The sequence below is a fragment of the Coffea arabica genome, chromosome 2c, assembly GCF_036785885.1.
Source record: "Coffea arabica cultivar ET-39 chromosome 2c, Coffea Arabica ET-39 HiFi, whole genome shotgun sequence".
Taxonomy (NCBI): Eukaryota; Viridiplantae; Streptophyta; class Magnoliopsida; order Gentianales; family Rubiaceae; genus Coffea; species Coffea arabica.
Genome location: NC_092312.1, coordinates 39,260,530 through 39,279,527, shown reverse-complemented (window position 1 = coordinate 39,279,527; position 18,998 = coordinate 39,260,530). Strand labels below are relative to the sequence as shown.

At 34.5% G+C, this 18,998-nt stretch overlaps 1 protein-coding gene across 13 annotated transcripts; it reads left to right on the top strand.

Moving 5' to 3' along the window:
• Positions 1-4,541: 4,541 nt before the first annotated feature.
• Positions 4,542-18,205, top strand: LOC113727303 (dehydrodolichyl diphosphate synthase CPT3-like). Of its 13 annotated transcripts, none has more exons than XR_011839456.1 (7): positions 4,542-4,918; positions 11,719-11,818; positions 11,914-12,010; positions 16,373-16,490; positions 16,668-16,727; positions 16,920-17,031; positions 17,274-17,310. XR_011839456.1 is itself a non-coding variant. In XM_072075889.1 (7 exons), exon 7 carries the CDS (start codon positions 16,965-16,967, stop codon positions 17,835-17,837), a length of 873 nt encoding a protein of 290 aa, XP_071931990.1. In that variant the 5' UTR covers positions 4,547-4,918; positions 11,719-11,818; positions 11,914-12,010; positions 12,552-12,667; positions 16,373-16,490; positions 16,668-16,727; positions 16,920-16,964; the 3' UTR covers positions 17,838-18,205. The 13 variants fall into 13 exon arrangements, 11 of the variants coding, with proteins under 11 accessions (XP_071931990.1, XP_071931989.1, XP_071931992.1 ...); XM_072075889.1 differs by adding an exon at positions 12,552-12,667 and having other exon boundaries at positions 4,547-4,918; positions 16,920-18,205; XM_072075891.1 differs by lacking the exon at positions 16,668-16,727 and adding exons at positions 11,099-11,165; positions 12,552-12,667 and having other exon boundaries at positions 4,548-4,918; positions 11,911-12,010; positions 16,920-17,998.
• Positions 18,206-18,998: the final 793 nt, after the last annotated feature.

Below are 18,998 nucleotides of genomic sequence, written 5' to 3'. Positions count from 1 at the left end.
CATTGTTCTTTTCTCCAAGTTTTCCTTCTTTCTTGTTCATCTTCTTCTCTTTTCCTGCCATACTCTGTAACGTCATTTTGTGTTTATCAATATATCACCATTGAGCTAGTTTCTTGCCAATTATTATTTCCTGTTAATTTTTGAGGATTCTATCTTGCTATTTTAATTGTTGTCTTGTTCCATTATCCTTAATCCTGCTCAGTACCATCCCTAATATGTAAGTTCATGTTAAGATTAATTGGCATCCTCATGTTTCTGATTTTTATTTGCTTTATTTTTAGTTTCTGTTGTGTTCCTCTCAAATAAAAACTGATTATTAGTAAATTAAATTTGATTCTGAGATGAGGAAAAAAGGGGGCTAGGGTTATTTGCTAGGTATTCCATTTGCAAGCTTCTTGAGAATTTTTTAGTTGACATGTTTGTTAAATATGTGCTGATTCTACAACGCATTTCTCATTTGGTAATTTGCTAAATGCTAATAAAGACTATAAGTGTGGCTAGTGGATTTGCCTAGAAACATAGTAGTTATTTGGTTTTTAGCAATTGTCGATACTAATATTGATATCTTTGTTTAAGACTGAAGAATTATTGTTAGTTCTATTCGTTTACACAATATAAAGAAATAAGTCAATGAAAAATCTATTCATGTATGCAATCCTTATACATTTTCAAATGAACCAGGTTTCTTGCGAATGATGTCTTTAGGTATGTCTAGTGGGTTCACCAAGAAGCTTAGTAGTTGTTTGGTTTTAGCAATTACCAATATTGGTATCTTTGTTTAAGATTAAAGAGTTATTATTAGTTCAATTTGTTTACACAACATAAGAAATGGGTCTATGAAAAGTCTATTTAAATATAGAATCCTTATGCATTTTCCGTGGAAGGTTCTTGCTTAGCTCTTGAACATATTTGAAATGGTAATAAAATGATATTATGTAATTTTGTTAGACTATGAGCTTCTTGATTGGTTATTACTTACGTCAAGCCCACATCTAAACATATAATAACTTATGAAAACCTTAGAATCAAATTCATCTAAACACCCCAAATCTTAAAATTTTATGGTACCATGGTCTTGTTGTCAGTGTAAAGCTTAATTAGAACCTGTAGTCTTTTATTAATGCCACAATAGCACTTGATTTCCACCCTTTGGAAAATGTGCAAGTAGCTACTTGTTGAGGTGTGGTTTTTGACTTGTTAACATTTGCATTATTGGTATTGAACTTGATATAGAATGCTCTGCCCGTAGGATTCTAATGCAAAGTGCATCTTACATACATAGCATATATCAAAGGTGTTTTAAGTTTAAAACAGAAAAGAAAGGTGAGCAGATAAAGAATTGGTAGAACTCGAAAAGTTAGTAGCAAGAAGAATTAAGTTAAGAGTTGCTCTATAACTAAAGCAAGGATATGATAATTAATATATGTTCTCATTTGTTATGGATAACCACATACATGATGATTGTTAAAATGCCACTTGTTGTACTTGTGTAATTTCTTTTTTTGCTTCTTCTTTTATGCACACCCGTTACACCTCAAGATGATAATTCAATATTTTTTGGAGATTGAAACTATATATAGTGGTACTGGAAATTGCTTATAAATGTTTATTTTTTATGGAACTTTTTCATTTAGTTATTGATCTGTAATATTATTTTGTGCATTTTCTTTTCAATCAATGACATTAGAATGTAAAGCTTCTTGGTAATATTGGAAAGAGCTCAAATTTTCGGTTCAGTTAGTACTCCTTACAAACTTAGTTGTTCTTTATTGTCTAAGAATGATTATTCAAACTGATCTATGACTATTACATCATACGCCCACATGTTTGTGATGCAAGTATGCAATAGTTTTCTAATATGTTACAAAATTTTCATTTTTTCTGAAACTTATTGGAGTGTAATAAGAGTTGGACAAATTTTCAAGAAAAAGTGAAAAGTACAGTACAAGACTTATTATCTTCATAAATTTTGCAATTTTTAAAATCAAGTTGTGATGGAAAGATCTTATATCCTTGTATAACTGTGGCATGGATATTTGTGATTGAAATGGAAGCTCTTAGCCATTTGAAAGTTGATGGATTTAAGGATATACAAATTGGATAGCACATGCATGGAGAACTTTCATATAAAAATGCATATTTATTTTAGAAAAAACTTCTAATAGGGTTTCAAATGGGCTTACAATGTACAAAACTTGGTGCATGATTTATTTGGGAAACCCAAGATACATATGTAAATGAAGTATGAAACTGAACAATTACAAAGAGGTTGGGACCTTTCTATTTTAGAAGCCGCCAAATTTTATAAATTGATTGATGATTCTCAAAAAGAATTATATAGTGGATGCAAAAAATTCTCAAAATTGGCATTTATCATTCATCTACATCATTTAAAATGTCTTGGTAAATTGAGTAATAAAATTTTTGATACACTCTGGGATTTGTTGAAGGAAACATTTCCCAAAGCCATGACTAATTTAACGTCTTCTTATTATGCGGCTGACAAGTTGATCAATTAGTTAGGTTTCGAGCATAAAAAGTGTGATGCTTGTACAAATGATTGCACTCTTTATTAGGGTTGTGATAAAGAAAGAATTTATGTGAAGCATGCAAAAGAATTTTTTGATGTGAAGGATGCAAAAGAATTTTTTGTGAATCATGCAAAGAGCTTAGGTCGGCTGTCTCGAAAAATGATCCAACTTGTGAGAAAAGAAAATTTTCTCGTAAAGTATTGTGGCATTGTCCCCTTGAAGCTAGATCATAGAGACTGCGTATGTCCTCTAAAACTACATCTCACATGAGATGGCATAAAGAATAATGTACAAAAGATGGTTATATTAGACATACATCAGATTATCTTGCTTGGCAAACTTTTGACCATCAACATCTAAAATTTGCTAAAGATTGTCGACATATCAGATTTGGGTTAGCATCAGATGAATTTAATCAATGTAGAAATATGAATCCTTCACACAGTACTAGGCCCGTGGTCTTGATGCCTTACGATTTACCTTCATGGATGTGTATGAAACAACCATATTTCATGTTATCATTGTTGATACTTGGACCGTATTCTCCTAAAAATAACATTGATATTTATCTACAACTTCTGATTGAAGAGCTGATTGAGTTGTGGGATGTAGGTCTTCAAACTTATGATGCATCAAAAAATAGAATTTTCAATTGTATGCGGCATTGATGTGGACAATTAGGAATTTTCTAGGATATGCAATGCTGTCAAGGTAGAGTACTAAAGGTGAATAAGCATGCACAAGTTACTCATGCACGGTGGCTAAGGCATGGTCTCAAACATTGCTACTTGGGCATGGTAGATTTTTAGATGGTAAACATAAGTTTAGGAAGGATAGCAATTCTTTTAATGTTTCAGCTTTTTCCTTATCATTTTCTTTTTGCTTTTCAATGTATTTGCTAAATACATCTTCTATTTTGCAATTGATCAAGGGTATGTTTGTCATAGCTATGGTTGTTGATTCCAGTTTAGGCAAATCTTTTTTTTTTACCTATATATTGTTTAAAGCTTCTAAATTTTGCTTTCTTCATGTTTTCAATTGATTTATATGATAAGTTTTATTTTTTTTTTTTCATTTAAAAGGTTAAAGGGTTAAATTTCATGGGTAAAAGTAGCTAATTGATACAATTTGACTTGCTATATTTGTCAAATAGATTGAATTCATCTTCCAAAACCAAGTTTTATTGTGAAACTTTTGGACCAGGTATGTACTATTATATGGCTCGTAACCTCACGAATTATTTCGTTTTCTCCGGCATTTATACTGTTGCATGGTGAAATGGGAGACAAACAAATCACTCTAATGTGTTTTTTGTGCTGACATCCTTAAGAATTCTGCTGTTTTATCATATTTTGTTTTCTTTTTTTTTTCTAATGTTTGCATATATGCTCTTTCAATTTATTTGTTAGATTCTTCTTCTTCAGTTTTTCCTCTCAATCTATCTTTCTCGAATCTTGGTTTTTGACAAACTTTGCTTGGCCACATTTATTGTTCAATTGATAGAAAAAGTTATCGGAACTAAACCTTTGAACCATGAAGGAAAATTAAGAAAGTCTTGGGTTTTACACAGTAGTAGAGGCTCTCTACTCAAGCACAAACGGTTTCTAGAAGTTATTAAGGTTTAAAAAAAGGTAACTCCTATTTCTTTTAAAGCAGAAAAAAATGGAAATATTACCATGATGTTTGTTTCATTATATGCTTTTGACTACTGAAGCAATACTAAGTATATAGGTAAACTTGTAGATACCAAATTTTTTATTTTAAATTTTATTTGTTTAATTAATTTAATTTTGGCTTTTATTCGTTTCAATTTTTGGTTTTATTTTATTTAAGGTTAAAAACATTTTTTTATCTACTAAATTTCAGAAAAGAAAAAAGAAGAAAAGAGGAAAAAGAAAAAAAAGGAAAAAGAGGGAAAAAGTAAAAATGACAAGTGAAGGGCATGCAATGGGACAAGTGTTCTTTTGTGTCTTGGACAACAAAGCACCTGAGGGGTTAGGTGCCTAGACACTTTTTAGGTTTGAGAATTTTTGGGGGAAAAAAATCAAAAAAAGAAAAGGGTTTGGGGAGAGAGTTGAGAGCCGAGGGAGAGTGAAGAAGGGAGGCGGCTAGAGAGCGAGAGAAAGTCTCGGGGCTGGGAAAAGAAACGAAAAATCAGGAGAGAGGGATGGAACAAAGAAACGAAAAAACCGAAGGGAAAGAACAGAGAGTTTCGTCTGGGAGCTGAAAAAAAAAGGGGAAAAAACAGATCAAGTGAAAATCTGAAAATCGAGGGGATTGTTCTTCTCTTCGGGGATTCAAGCAAGAGACAGAGAAAATAAATATCATCTGAAAAGCTGCTGCTCACTGGAATCCACGGTCACCACTGGATTTTTACCGAAAGTGCTGTAAGCCATCTTCCTCTTTAAATTTCGTTTTTCTTCAAGCTCAGATGTTCAAAGCATAATTTTTTCTTGCAATTTTCCGGTGATTTTCTGCAATTGTGAGCATGCACGCTCTGTATGTTGAATGGACTGTAGATTCATTATTTTTGTGTGTTTCTGACAAATTTGTGGGGCTGATTACGGTTTCAATTAAGCAAGGATCGGTGACTTTTCTTTTGCCCATATGTTGTTCGATAAAATGCCCAACCGAATATTATGTTTGAAAGATGACTTGTCTGCATTTTGCGTGAAAGGAAATGACATGGTCAGCAAGTGCAATGGTAAAATGTAGAGTTTTTTTTTAGGGTTTCTCGCGTGCTTATTTTGGCGCCATTTCTGTTTTCTTTGTCTTATTCTTCCCTATGTATCAATTCGAGCTACTGCTATGAGAGGGAATGGCTAGAGTTGAGACCGAATTGTTGATATTGCTCTGATTGAAAAGAAAGCCGAAATGGTAATTGATGTTAGCTTGCTGATCTCTTGTTCGAAACCTGGGTTACATGATCTTGCAAGGGGCTTTGAATCACGTGTTTAAACTACTGCAATGTCCTTTTTCTTATCTATGCAATTTTTGAATCCTAACTTGAGATATGTTTTGGAACTTTATTTGGGAATTCATGTGGGTTTAGTTGCTGTGTGTGCGGGAATGCATGAATGTTTTTGGCTTCGTTTGTGCATAATCTGGGTAGAAAAATTGCTGGGGGATGTATAGTGTACGGTTTGGTTTGGATGCTAAAGATGTATAAAGGGTCATTTTAATTCGGAAAAATTGCTGCATGAGATTATTAAACCTGAAAAGAGGTAGAAGAAATCAGTGAAGAAAAGTGGCATGTTCTGTTTCCATTCTAAACTTTTCGTTGTTTGTTCGGATGTTGAAGTCTTTTTCTGGTTTTGTTGCTGAAGCTTTTAGTTTGATGTAAATCTGTGGTTTGTCGTCCAGTTGATATGCCATATGAACGTTCATCCTAAGTTTCCTCCTTTTGTACCTTTTGCTGCATTTTATGTCTAGCTGCTGTGATTGGATTTTCTAGGGATAAATGATTGTGTTTGGATGATGTTAATTGAATGGATTGAAGCTTTGTTGATTTTAGATTTGATAAACTAGGGAGTTTGGCTTGAGTTTCGCATTAATCTACCTGGTAGAATAAGAAAGCAGGTTGCGGAAAAAAATTGCAGAAGTATTGTTAATGAGGAAGAAAACTGTTCTTCGTAAGCCTGCATGGGTTTTTCCTAAATAATTGCAATTTAACCCCTCAATTTGTGTCTAATTTCATTATGGCCCTTCAAATTTTCAATTTCTTTCAATTGGTTCCTTACTTTAATTGCAAATGAGTCCCTGAACTTTATTTTTCTTTAATTTTGACCCCAAAACTTTGTTAATTTTTTGCAATCAAGTCCTTTCTTCTTTTGACTTCTGAAATATGGGTGGTTTACATGATTTAATTGATTCAATTTCATGTTTATTTTTATCTTTTGTGATTACTTATGCATTAAAGTGATGCCTTGACATTTTCTTTGTATTTTGGAGGGTAAATAAGTAAATTTGTGTTATTAGGGCTCCAACTCAAGGGATGTACACTCTATCCCTTATTTCTGATTTATTTGACCATATGTGCACTTATGTGTTTTATGTGTGTAATTGCATGATTCTGAATGTTTTATTTTATTTTCATTCATTTATTTCTTTAGTTATTTAATTTTACTTTAATTTATGCGCTTATTCTAATGTAATTATTTGAAAGGCATTTAAATGCCAAGTTGTAATAGTTAGGCTTGTTTTACTTCATTTTATTTCACATTCCCTTTTTAGATTGTAGTAGGGCCTCCCCTTTTGTAATAGATAGAGCTTATGTGCTATGTTTTTTGTGTGTGCCTATTTGCCTATATGTTTAATCGCTTTCCCTAGGCTTATGCATCTAGATGAGCATGCTTATGTGTTACGTGCTATGTGAAACTATGTATTTTGCATGTCTATTTGCTTTTAATATTAAATCTGATTATGTGGATGGAATGCACGTTACCGTGGCTAGTCCAATGCTAGTCATGGTCTTCCCCTCGAGCTCACAAGTCCAATGCTTGTGAGAGAGTGTTAGTGAAGGGTTAGTCCAATGCTAGATCCAATAGGACCGTCCCTCGCTAGTACATACTTGCATGCCTTCATTACATTTTCATTCATTTTTCTTTTTTAGTTTTACATTTTTGCATGACCCTTCACTCCCTTTCCCGCATTTGAAACACGATTTTTAGGATTTTACATTTTGTTCTAGTTATTAGGGTCATCTGCTTGATTAGATTAGGGAGTCACCCTTCTGGTAAGGGAAACAGACGAGTATGACTACACATAACCTTAGCATGTTTATTTCTTTTCTAACCAAAAGGCAAATCAAAAGTCACGATTTAGGATCTCCCCGTACTCGTTTTGCTTGCATTCCTTTAGGGCTCATGCATTGCCAAGGCACATTACCATTTGCACACTCCCACTTTACACTATCACTTTTTCATTATCACTTCACACACTCTCACTTTATACATTTTCAACTCCGCACACTACCACTTTACCAACTATCACTTTTCACTTTCACCTCACTTTACACTCTCACATCTACACATTTACGCTTTTACATACTCATTTGCACACTCGCACCTTACACTCTCCCTCAATTGTATACCTGCATACTCATTTGCTCCCTTGCACTTTACATACCCATTCACGCACTTGCACTTTGCACATTTGCACCTGACACTCGCTTTTACACTCAAAGACATTTTCGCAAACACTCATTTTTTCTCATGATTATTCGAGCATTCATTTGCATTTATTCGTGACCTCTTTGAGGGTTCACCGTTGGCTATCACAATTCATGTGATTAGGATCAATCGAGCCTCAAAAGAGATATTTCGTCCCATTCGAACCACTCATTAGATTTAGGTTTGCATTCAAATGCAATACATCTTTTGGTTAGAAATTAAAGAAAATTATGACTAAATCACGCAACTAACTTAGGTTAGGGTAAAAGGGTACCTTAGACTTTGTTTTTGCTTTTCTTTTTATCAATCGTGACCCCCGAATTCGTCTCTCTGATTTTCGTAGGGTAGGAGTCATCTAAAAAGGTTTTTTGATTCATTTTTTCAGAAACTACTTTTTGGGTGACTTGGTACATCCCAATTCAATGCCAAGTGGCGATTCTTGCTTTTCCGTTTAAAAACCTTTTTAGATTATTATTTTGGCCAAACCGTCGCATTTAAAAGTCCCATGGCCTTTTCCTTTATTTCTCACATTCACACACTTCACATATTTCACAAACACTACACATTATGATTTTAAAAGACTTTTTTTTTTATTTTCCAAAAATGGGGCAAGGTAAAATTTCAACTATGTCCATCCTTGTTGCAACATTTACTTGGACAGTTGGCAAGCAACCTATTAAAAGTTGAATTTCAATCGATGGGCAATATTGAGCATTAGCAGTTAAGTACACAAAATGCCCACGACCAAGATAAATGGATGTATTTGAACAAAATGATGTTTTGTGATAAAATCATATAATTTTCATGTCTTTCAAAAAAAGCTTCGCTTTGTAGCTCACTGCATTTGTTCTTATGGATGCCTTATTTGATTTTGATGCTTTCTAAGAACAGCTGCTACAAATTTGCCCTTTTTTCCTTTTGCTATGGTATATTCTTTGTACTCTTGAATGATGGCAACGTTGCAAGAATTTTTTAAGATAGTAGTTAAAGAATCAACTTTTAAATTACATTCGTCATCTACACCTTAAATGATATATTTCCCTTTTCTCATTTCTTCCTGAGATGCTTTTCTTAAGCTCTTAGTTTATTTTCCTTTTTTATTTACTTTGGGTTTTTTATTTCCATACATCTCACCTATGGAGTTTAAAATTTGCCCTTTTCTTTCCATACATCTCAAGGGTAGGGATTGTTTTGCTGCTAGTTTGATTTCTCTTTAGCTCAATATCATACATTCCCTCCTCTTCTACTCAATAACTACATGAACTATTATTATGAGCTATTGATGAAGTTCGTGTGATTATGTGTTTTTCTCCTCTCTATTAATCTTTTCTTGCCTTTTTAAAAGATTTTAATTTCTTCAAATAAAAAGAAAAGAGCCAAACCAAATACTTGGTTAATTGGTCAACTGTTAGGAGATGTGACTCGCTACTCCATGGTGAACTTTTTGGAAGTCTAGCAAAAGCTTTTTCTAGTTAATACTTTATGTTCTTGTCTGTACATACAAGGAAAAAGCAAAATTTAGGCTGGATAAAAAAGAAGCAACCTCACCTAAGGCTCATGTAATACATTTCGTGGATGAACGTCGCGATTCTCAAAGTCATTTAAGTTTGGTGGATGAACCTCACCTAAGGAATTTTCCAAACATTGTTGTTCTTAATTGACTCATCACCATCATAATCTGGTTATCTGAGTCACTATCATCATTATCATCATATAAGTTTTCATCAGAGGTGATCCTGTAGTAGTCACTCTCATTGCTACTGCTATCATAACTACTGTCATTGTCATCGTCGTCTTCATCATCATATCCTTCTTAGTGTTGTTTCTTGGAAGCCACATTTTTAAGTGGCCATTGTGCCTTAAACAAGACATTGTACCTCGACCAGGAACAATCACCTCTTCCTCAGAAAAAAGGTGGCATCATTCATGTCAAGTATATGGTAATTTAAGTGCGTACCTTCATTAAAAGAGATAAGCATGAAATTGGTGGTGGAAACAATCATGGCTTACTATGCATGCATTTATCTGTGTAATCCAACCTCTATCTCTAGAGGATTTTCGTGAACAATTTTTGATTTGGCATCTTTGACAGATATTGCACCATGCGCGCAATTTGTTGATAGTCTTGGTAGTACTTTAGAAAAATGTAGAGAATGGGGAAAACAATGGTGATAGCAGGTTGAAGCATTGCTAAAGTTTTGGGTCATCAGATGTGTCTGTGTATTTCAAGTTTTACTCATGAAAAGCCAAACGTTGCCCCGTTTGACAAGTGAGTTTTTTGGATATTTGTTTAAAATTTTACTGTAGTTTACTATGGAAGTTATAGAAAATTTTTGGATATTTTGAAATACATAGTTTAAAAATTTTGAGAAATTTTTTGAGGTTATTATAACTAAAGTTGTTAAAAAATTATAGCAAACAAACTTGACAAAAAACTTGCTTGCCAAACAAGGCTGTTATTTTCAAGTTTACAATAAAATTATGCACTATAATTGAGGTACAATTTTGTTACCTAAACCCTTGAGAATTTGTCTGAATTTCCTTTCAAATACCAATAGAATTTGAATCTCCCCCCCCTCCCAGGGGTAGGGTACAACCCCCAAATACAAAACAGCTAATAGCAATTAGCAGCCTACAGGTAACTGCTCCAGGCTTCTTAAATCCAAATTTACCGTTTTTCCCAATTAATGATTTTTTCACAACATTTGACCAAGAATTTGAGTTAGACTTGGCTATCTATATATTTTTATTTTTATTTTTTTATAATAGGCAATATCTACATTATTCCTACTCTAACAGACACTGAGAGAGGACTCAACTGGGCAATAGGAGGTTAGAAGTAGAGGATCCCATCTTTTGACTAAAGGGGTGTATTATTGCATACTTGGATTTTATTCTACATTATTATTCCTGAACTAACACTTGGAGAGGACTCAACTTGGTCATGGGAGGCTAGAGGTAGAGGATCCTATCTCTTGACTAAAGGGGTGTACTACTACACACCCTTTTAATTTTAATACAAGTATATCGGTTTGAACCTCAGAGTTGGAGGCAAACTAGCAACTGATGTTTCACATAATGACCAGATCTCGTATGGCGAGTTGCTTGAGTCTTTGACCATATGCCAAAGTGAAAAAACTTCATTTTGGCATCGATTTCTCAGAACCAGTTGGACAGCTTCGAGTGAATATCGTATGCTCATATAAGATTGAGTTTGGGGTCATTTGTGTTGTGAACTTAGGCTCTTTCGACTACTTGATTTTGGAGTTATTTGTCTTTGAAATTTTGGCAGGAAATAAACGCTGCATGTGGTGTCAGTTGTTAATTTTGAGAGTTGGGATAACTTTGCGTATTTGTTCTGCTGTGTGGACTCATTCTGCCTTTGTTTTGGGGCAGGTGTCTTTGGGGCTATCTAGGTATTTTGATTTGTGGGTGGATACATTTGTGCAAGTTGTACAAGCAGGTGAAGTTATAAATGTGAATGAATTGACAAATTTATACTTTATGTGGTGGAAAATTTTGTTACAGCTTAATTACTCTATTTGCTTTAAATGAAGATAATCATTATCTGGTAACTGCTACTAGTAGAAGAAGGTTATAATGATGGTGAAATTTCTATTATGCCCTTGCATGCTCACCCAAGTCTTCCAATGTAGTGTCACATTCACGTGGGATCAGATTAATTTTTTACTTTGATGTGGTTATTTATTCAAACACATTTAGAGCTCCCATTTTTGTAGTTTTGGTTTTGTTTTTGGCTTTTCGTGTATTGTGCATTTTGTCTATTATTGAATTATATACATTACTTGTATAATTGTTACAATTGTTACCGAGACAAATCTACCACTTAAAAAGTGTTTGGTTGAACGGAAAACATTTTCTCAAAAACGTTTTCCTAATTTTTCACTGTTTGGATTCAATTTGATTTGAAAATATTTCTGACAAAAAATAACTTACACCGAAGAAGGAAAATAACTTCCTTACTTTATTAAAATCACGGCCTCTTCTTTTCATAGCTTTCAAAGGATTGAAGACCATCGATTGAAAACCCATCGGCAAACCAATTCCTTCTTCGCTAGCAACATCTCCAGTTTCGGCGAAGACCCACTTCCAGAGGTAGGCTACTCTTTCAATTAGGTTATTATCTTTTTAAAATCAGCTAAATTATCATCTCTCTCTCTCTCTCTAATTTTTTTTCCCTTTAAAAGCAGCCACAACGGCTCATCCCCGCTCTGGCAGCGACATTTCATCCCAATTCCTGCAACAGCATTTCCAACAAGGGCAAAGACTCCTCAAGTATTTCCAGAGGTATGATGGTCTCTTATTAGTTTTTTTCTCTCCCTTTTCCTTTGAAAAGTTGACTAGAATTACTGGTGTAGATTCTTGAAGTTGGATTGGAATGAATTTTTGTGGGTTGCTTTTGTTTTAGTTTGTTCTTACCTGATTAGGGTTACATTTGATTTGATTGATGCTAATGAATTAATTTGGCTGCTGAGTTTTGCGGGTTTTATGATTCTTGACTGACAAATTAATATGTGTAAGCTGCGAGGGATGGATTGTGATGTTGTTCCAGCAGCATTGGCTCAAGATAATTTGGCTGGTTGATTTTTGTATGTCAACTTCACATTCTTTTGGGGTACTTAAGGACACTATCTTAGAGTTTGAAGGTTTACTTGGTATTTGACCTAATTTTCAAGAATATAATGTGTTTCTTGCTGTGTTTGTGAGGAGTTAAGAAGCGAACTTTGTTCTATTTTTCGGATGCCTAGAGGTTCCTTGAAGTATTTAGACTGCAAATTTTCTAGAGCAGTGTTGGACAAGGTTCAGAATCTTTGTTTACTTTATTTAGGCACAATCACTTGGACAGAGGAGGTTCAGTGGTGGTGCAAACACTGCAGCACAAACTCCTTTGGTCACCCGGTTAAAAGGCTCGCTTTTCCTATGACAATCTACTTTCTTTGGCAGGCAAGGAACAAGTGTATTTTTCAGCATTTGTAACCTTCAACTGTGGTTGTAGTTGCTGTTGTAATTAGTATTTAGTGCCATGCAGTTGCTTGTTGCTTCCTAGAGTAAGATTCCACACACTAAAGAAACTGAGAGTTGGCAATAGATTTGGGCATTAGATCATAGCTGTTTTCTTTGTGTGTGAGAGAATCTACAGCAAGATATAGAGAACATATTATGAGGCTTCGACTGATCAGGCCCTGATTATTAGTTGCATGTGTGCAAATAATGGAATTCCATGATTTCAAGTTCCAATTTCATCAACCTGCACTTAAGACCAAATCAAATCCAGACCCTAAACTTAACGTCACCACCAAATCCTCTAAAACGCAAGTCAAATCTTCAATATAGACTTAGACACCTGTCAAAAATATTGAAGTACAAGTTATCAGAAAATTTTGTGTATTTTGAAATATGCAGAAAGAGATTTTTACTTAATTGTCCATCTTCATGCTTTACTTTCTTTTGTTCAAATGGAAAAAGGGTTAACACAAATTCTTCATTATCTTTAGCTAGGAAGTGAAACTAGACAGACTTTCAAGCTTTCTATGTTTACTTTAATTATTCCTTGGATAGAAATGTCAAATACATCCAATATCAATAATGCCTAGTAAATAATTTATATATGCAGAAGTTTACCTGACCAGGACAGTTGATGTTATCTGGGTAATAGTTCTGGTCAATAATGATGGGGTTTTGGACATTGATCATAGTGGCTTGCTGGAATAAAACATCCTTGACAACCTTTGCTTGGCCTACCCCACGATTTAATCCTTGCACCATTCTGTGTATTCCTGAATGTAACAGTTTTGACTGTCACATTCTGTACTCCCTCTTCTTCAAAATCATTTATTTTTATGCCGGACACCTGTCAAAAATATTGAAGTAAAAGTTATCAGAAAACTACACCTTGATCTTTTTGCCCAGTTAGATAGCTAATATTCTTACTTCATGGAAGGAGGAGTATTGACACTGTCTGTCTCTCTTACGGGAGAATGATTATTAGTTCATGGCATTACTTGTGAACCAAAAAACAGAAATATTTGTAGAAGATTGTGATGAATGAGGTGATTTAAGCCCTGTGTACAAGCAAAATAGGGGAATGAAAATGGTAGAAAGTGACAAGTATTCTGTTATAGGTACATGATGTATCTTTAAACTACTGGAAGATTCCATAGCTTGTCCATCCCCAGAAAAGCCATTTCACTTTCTCCTGGAATTTCCACCTTCAAATTCTTTTTATATATCACTTCTCCCTCCAATTTTCTCTTTTTTTTTCTTTAACTTAAAGCAAAGAAAAAAAAACATGTTGTATTATATGTTGTTAGTGTTGCATATAACAAAAATAATTGACAGAAATTACAACTTGTAAACTTACTTGAATTCTGGAGTTGATAGCCAGCAGCTCTATCAAGTTAGAAACAAAGTGCATGGCTGGTTAGTCTGGCTTTGCTTTAAATAAAGGAAAAGCAAAGCAAAAGAAAAGAAAAGAAGTGGATAATTTGTCTATGGTAAAGATAAGACAGGTGGGGGTGGGACTGCACTTGTGTTAGCAGTAATTAAAATGATGGAGATGGCCATGCAACCATCTTTGCCTTTATATATGATGTCTATTTCTTTCTCACAGGTATGGTAATATTGTCCATTAACGTCCCAACTGCATTCATCACTTTATATGATGCTTCAACCGCTCCACTGGATTTAACTTTAATAGAACCCTATGATTAGCTAGCTACCTTTTTTTTTACCCATTTCTTTTTCCTTGTTCATGATCAAGAATAGGAATTCATCTAGAAATGTATCAAGAAATGCACTAGTTTTGTTTTCTTTTGATGACAGAGGGAACTCAATATTTGTGGCTAAACTCAGCAAGATGCACCTGTAATAGTTCAAAACTGTACATATTACTATTTTACCAAACATATTGATCATGTGTATGATGTATCACAAACTATACACATACAGAGTACATATTAATTTGTGCTATGTCATGAGGAATTTCACTAATCTATTATCTAGTATTAGTTTTAGAATATACTTTTATGTCTTGAAATGATGGTAATTTATCTGCCACTAACTTGGTGAACCATTTAATCAATCTAGATGCTGAAACAAGGCCTATCGCGCTTTTCTTTGCCCCCGCCCCCCCTTTTTCTTTCTGTCTTTCTCTCTTTATGTATAAGTGTTCTGATTCTGACAGTTGTAACTTTAATTTACTAACTTTAATTGCCACAGTTCACTTAATTAATGATTATGTGCATGCAATCAATTAATAATTATATTAAATTTTCATAGATGGATCCCAGTAGTGATGATGATGAGAATGCTATTGTAATTGGTGCTGCCACTTCAGTCCTAGCAGCAGGATATGCAGCTTTTGAAGCCTATAAAACTCCAGTTGTTATACCTAAACCACCTTATGTTAATAGGGAGCGAGCTAGGGAGGATTACATGGATAACATATTACATGGAAGTAGTTCCTATTGTATAGACCAAATTAGAACGGACCAAAATACATTTTCCAATTACTAAATGCTATCATGATTAGAGGATTGTTACAGCCTACCATTCATATGTCAGTAAGAGAGCAGTTGTTAATGATTCGGCAATTAGTTGGCTATAATTTGAGGTTTCGAGTGGTTGGGGGGTTGGGGGTACTTGTATAGGTCAACTGCAACCATACACCGCTATTTTTCCATTGTACTTGATGCCATATTGAAACTATAGCCAGATTTAATACAATTGCCAAATGGTGCAACTCCACGATAGATCCGTAATAGTCGAAGATACTACCCCTGGTATGCTGTAAGTTCTGTTCTTTGTATAAAAATTAATTAACTCAGATAATAGAAACTATTTTATATCTAATTTAAATCATAAAATAGGACTGTGTAGGGGCTATAGATGGGACACATGTCGTTGAAAGTGTACCTCTTGGAATTCAAGAAAGATTTCGAGGTCGAAAGGGTTACCAGACTCAAAATGTGTTAGCTGTTATTTCTTTCGGCCTCAAGTTTTCATACGTGCTTTCTGGTTGGGAAAGATCAGCACACGACTCTTGTGTTCCTGAAGATGCTCTTGCAAGACCGGTGGTCTTCAAGTACTCCAAGACACTTGTCTTTATTTATGTGAGTCATAATTATGCAAAACACCGTTAGATTAGGCAAAAGTAATTTTTTTTTAAAATTTTAGACAAGTACTATCTTATAGAAAAGAGTGCAATAGGAATTTTACCCTTATTTCCGCCCGCACTAACAGTTATATTTGACCAAAGTCTTGACTCTTTTTTTCGTTGAGGGGTTTATTTGCGTTAATATGTTTTTTTTTTTTGTCAAAATGATAATATGCTATTAAGGAGCCAAAAGAGTGCAATAGGAATAGTTTAGGGACCAGGTGGATAGTTTCCTGTCTCGTGATGTTCCTTCCTCCATATTTTACTTCTTCCTTCTGTTATTGAACCTGGAAACACCCTTCTAGAATCTCAATCAATTGGTCGATGTGTTGCTGATTAGGGGATCTCTTTATTTTCTCTCAAAAATTACATCTTCAATCTAGATTTTTATTCAAAAAATTCCAGAATAAGTGACTGAACTGACATAATTTTTCTGAAATCAATTCAGTTTTCTCCTCTTGTGTGTTTAATGGCTTCATTCAAAACCTTTTCAGCCATGAATGATGACTTATTCAATCTGCGATCATAGAGTAGAAGAGCATCCTCATAAATTTGTCCGATTTTGCTGGCAAATTTGCATGTGGGTCTTCTCGTACACTAGCTTTTGAGAAGGTTAGTTTTTGGCTATTAAATTTGCTTTATTTTATTGGTATCTATGGGATTGGGTGTTGGATTCTTGGATTCTCTCTGTTTTTTTTCCTATGGGTAATAAACGATGCATGAAATTAAATAACCGATGAATATAGCTCTAGGTGGTTTCTCATTGTTTCTTGCAATCTTTTGTCAAAGAAAAAAAAGAGGGGATTCTGATTCCTGAATTGACTCAAGGAGACTCCGGTTAGACTCAGGGTGAGTTCGATTCCCACTGATCATCTATTGTGTCTTGTCTGAGTTGAGTCAACTCAGACTTGGACGATTTGGTGAAATACTAAAGAACAACAAATCAGATAAAAGAAGCAGTAATTAGTAATTTTTTGGGTTAACTATTTTTGGGCCTTATAAAATGAGTACAACATAATCTTTTATTTCAATCATGAACAGGTTAATTTGCTGCAGTGATTTATATGGTAGTGCAGTTCTTTGGAGATGACAAAAAAAATTGGTGATCAAGCTGGCAAAATGTTCGAATATTTTGGGAGTTTCTTGAGAAAAGGTATTTTTTCAGTTCTTTCGGTTGGACCTGTTCCTGATCACATTGCATTTATTATGGATGGAAATCGAAGATACGCTAAGAAGAGGAATTTGTTAGATGGTGCTGGCCATAGGTGTGGGTATTTAGCTCTCATGAACATGCTTAAATACTGTTATGAGTTAGGTGTGAAGTATGTTACAATTTACGCCTTCAGCATTGACAATTTTAGAAGACGTCCTGAAGAAGTTCAGTCCACTATGCAGTTGATACTAGAGAAAATTGAAGATTTGATTAAGGAGGAGAGCATGGTCAATCAGTACGGCGTTAGGATTTACTTTCTAGGCAGTCTTAAACTTTTGAGCAAGCCGGTAAGGTTGGCCGCAGAGAGGGCCATGGTTGCTACTTCTGGGAATTCAAAATCTGTGCTGTCAATTTGTCTTGCCTACACTTCCTCAGATGAAATTTTGCATGCTGTTCAAGAGTGTTGTGAAGAAAAATGGGATGAAGGGAGTGCATTGGAGTCAAAAGGAGCTGGAAATGGTTTAGTTTTTCTGAAAGGAAACAAGAATGGCAAGACCAAGCCTTCAATCGTAGTCAAAGATTTAGAGAAACATATGTATGCTGCAGTTACACCTGATCCTGATATAATTATACGTACTTCTGGTGAGACTCGATTGAGTAACTTTCTTTTGTGGCAAAGTGCTAACTGTCTTTTATATGCACCCGCTATACTTTGGCCAGAGATTGGTCTTTGGCATTTGGTTTGGGCGGTCTTGGATTTTCAAAGAAATTTCTCTTATTTGAAGGAGAAAACTAAGCTATCATAAGTTAGCTGGTAAGAGTTTTGTTGCTATTTTTGTAGCTCATTATATGGTTTTGTTGATTGGTCTTTTAACTGATTTCCACTTTCATGAGACAAAAACAAACAGGGGACAGAATTTTGTTTTTGTGTCCCTGTCCTCAATATAGTGATGACACATTTCACAGATGTAGGGGAATATGGCATTTAGTTCCTAACAGGATCAGATATAGTTCTCCATATATGGTGTTATTAGAATTCTGTTGTATCTTTGTTTTTGCGGCACGGGATCTATTGTACTGTGTACTTCACAAGCAGAAAGGATTTTTTCCACTTTTCAGTTCAGCTTGGTGAAGTATTATGAAAACGTAGGAGTCTTTTACCCTTTTTTTCTTATTTTAATTGTGTTTTTTATTGTGACTTGTATATTCTGGATGACACAGAAAGTTTCAATTTTAGTTGCATTCTGTTATAATTCGTCTTTATAGTTGATAGCCCTCGAAAATCTGAAAGTACATATCTTTATTGAATAAGATATCTTTGGAAAACACATAAAATACAAAGCATGCATCAATAGCATTCATCAAGATATCTTTGTTTTCTGTGCACTTCTGCTATGCCTAATTACAATAGCATGCATCAAGAAGGCAATAGAGCCAGCGGAACAGCACCTTGACAGCCTGCATACTATGATGGTAGTATTGGGCACTTTATTAGTTACCAAGCAAGAGAGTAACACCCATAGAGCAGTCCATGTATCTTCGGAGGCAGGGAGGAATGGAGCATTTCATGGTCCTCTTAGCTTGTTAAGTAGTAATATTTGGTATTCTACATATCTTAAAATAGTTCCTTTTTTTTGGCTAAGCTAAGTGAAGGAATGGACTGAGCGGCTCATTTTGGCCATACAATGTTTCGCTTTCTTTGCAAGCTTAGAACTCAGGTGTAGAGTTCGGTACGCCCTTGAATCCTAACCCCATAAAATTGTGCATGAGGGTTGCAACTTGCAAGTGTTGCGTGTTTGAATTGTTTCTTAGGAAAAATATAACCAACTTAGCAGCATTGGTAACTTCTTAATTCAACAAATGCTTTCCACTCCTTTTTTTTCTGTTTGGAATTCTGTAAATCCTTTCTAGAACTCGTGAAAAGGCTTGATAAAGATTTATATTTAATAATTTCTGTTTGTATGGGA